This window comes from Austrofundulus limnaeus, unplaced genomic scaffold (assembly GCF_001266775.1).
Source record: "Austrofundulus limnaeus strain Quisiro unplaced genomic scaffold, Austrofundulus_limnaeus-1.0 Scaffold1, whole genome shotgun sequence".
Taxonomy (NCBI): Eukaryota; Metazoa; Chordata; class Actinopteri; order Cyprinodontiformes; family Rivulidae; genus Austrofundulus; species Austrofundulus limnaeus.
The window spans coordinates 2,439,579-2,441,721 of NW_013952403.1; the positions used below are offsets into that span (position 1 = coordinate 2,439,579).

General features: G+C 38.9%; 1 protein-coding gene across 1 annotated transcript in view; it reads right to left on the minus strand.

Moving 5' to 3' along the window:
- Positions 1 to 610: 610 nt before the first annotated feature.
- The window catches only part of LOC106515046 (aryl-hydrocarbon-interacting protein-like 1), a 21,442-nt gene continuing 19,909 nt past the window's right edge, over positions 611 to 2,143 (minus strand). Inside the window, exon 6 of the mRNA XM_014004652.1 lies at positions 611 to 1,359. Within this exon, the coding sequence (XP_013860106.1) occupies positions 767 to 1,359 (593 nt within the window). The 3' untranslated portion in view covers positions 611 to 766. The remainder of the gene's footprint in view (positions 1,360 to 2,143) is intronic.

Sequence of the window (2,143 nt, forward strand, 5' to 3'; positions counted from 1 at the left end):
GTTTTTATGAGAGTATAACATTATAACATGATATAAAACTCAAAAAAGTTGATTTTACGTGATATTGCCCCTTTTAAGCTTCTCGAAATTGTCTCAGACTTGTTTGGCACGTTCCTTGTTCTTCATGATGCATTTTGATCATTATTGTTTGGTACCAAATCTCTGAGGCCTTCTCATAGCAGATGTATTTATAATCAGGTTAAACACTCAGGTGGACTTTTTATTCACTAATTAGGTTTCAGCTGCACACGAAAGGGAGCTGAATAAAAATCTGATTTTTATTTGTAAAGATTTATTGTGAAAAATGTCTCATTTACCTTCCTCTTAGTCATACACTACTTTATGGAGGACCGAAACTGACATATTTAAAAATAAAAACAGAAATACTTAAATGGCCCAGTAAATAAATAAACACATTTAAAATGCACTGAGGGAAAACACTTACCTGTGCCTTTGTTTTAAACTACACTTTAAGCTAAACTGAGGCAGCACAAGAATGCACAMTCAATCTGCACATGGATCCTGCAACCTCTTGTCTATTGAGCAATGAACTAAAATTTATCATTTGTTTGGAGTAAGCTGAAAAAATAAACATGAAGGACAATAAAAATATATACCATGATTCTTATTTAAACTAAGTGGTGTATTTTAAGTGTATTTATTTAAAAAAATGTTTATTTTAAGTTATGTCAGTTTTGGTCCTCCATACCTATAATGAAGTTTGAGGTTGTAAMGTGACAAGATGTGGACATTTTACTTTAAAACTCTATCTTTTACAAACCATCACACGTACCTTATTCTGCAGGAAGTCCACGTATTCTAAAGCCTCTTTAAACTTGGCAGAAGCTTCTTGGAAGTGTTTTTGTTTGATGTGAAAGTTTCCTTCRTTCTGCAGCAACATGACCAGCCGCAACATCTGCTGCCAGTCCTTCCCCTCCGTTTTATCACAAACGTTGAAGCTGACGACAGAACAGCTTGACTCCTCCTCCTCCTCGCCTCCCTCAGAAGTCGCAGCTTCATCGTTAACTTCGGCACRTTCGGGCTGAGCCGATCCATCTCCCGTCGTCGTCTCCGTCGCGACGCTTTCGAGGTTCTCTTCCTTCTTTTGCTCCCCTTCCTCTGCCTCTTCCTCATCCCTTTTGCTCTTGCTTTCTGTTGTCTCCAGCTTGTTCCAGAACTGCTCCTTCTCCTCCCAGTACTTCTCCTTCATGYGCTCCATCAGGGCCTTCAGCTCGCGGTGGACCAGCGAGGACAGAGTGGTGTCGAGCTGGCCCACCATCCTGAAGTCTCTCTGGGCCTCCTTCTCGTTCCACACAGCAGCGTGAGCCTTGGCCCTCTTGTAGTACGCCTTCACACAGTCTGAGAAACAAAACCACAAACAACTTCATTATTAGTCATGTTCAGACARAAAATTAGCTTTTTGGAAGCTGAGTTATTAATTTTTGTCCRTTTAAAGCAAAGCATAAATGTGTATTTTCATTAACACAAGGTACTTCTGTCAGACAAACTCTGTTTTCTGTGATCACATGAAAAAAGAGGATCTCTGGTCGCTGCAATAAAGTCTAATTTGTGTTGGCATCTCTGCTTTGAGGCAGATAAGAACGCTCTTTCATGTGTCGGCTCTGTTTTCTTTACCATCAAAAGAGAAGAAAATGATAAAAAAAAAAAAAAGTATCATCCCAGGAACGGCCTTTTTGATAAACGTCCTCAGAAGAGTATATTTAAAATCTAGAGACRCCTGTAAGGGGTGAGCTCTGTAACGACCTGGCTTCACTTCACTTTTTGTTTGCATACCCAACAAAGAACGTGTTTTCTCTGTTCAGTTTGACAGTTTGCGTGTTTTATTTGGTTTTTGCTACATAATTCTAGGTAGATATGGAGGTAGGTTAGCTTCCGACRAGCATTAGACAGGKTCTCCACACCTTGGTCAACATCAAATTCAAGGACCTTTCAAGAACTTTCCAGTACCAATGTCCTCAAATTCAMKAACCACGTGCAATGGCAATTRCCTAYTGCTACCACAGAATGTTACCAATAAACAGGTTTAATATCATATAAATTCAATGAAAAACTGAACAACATAGAAGTTGTTGAGTCAGAATCAATGAAAGAAAGTGGATTAAATGTATACCCTTCATTCATA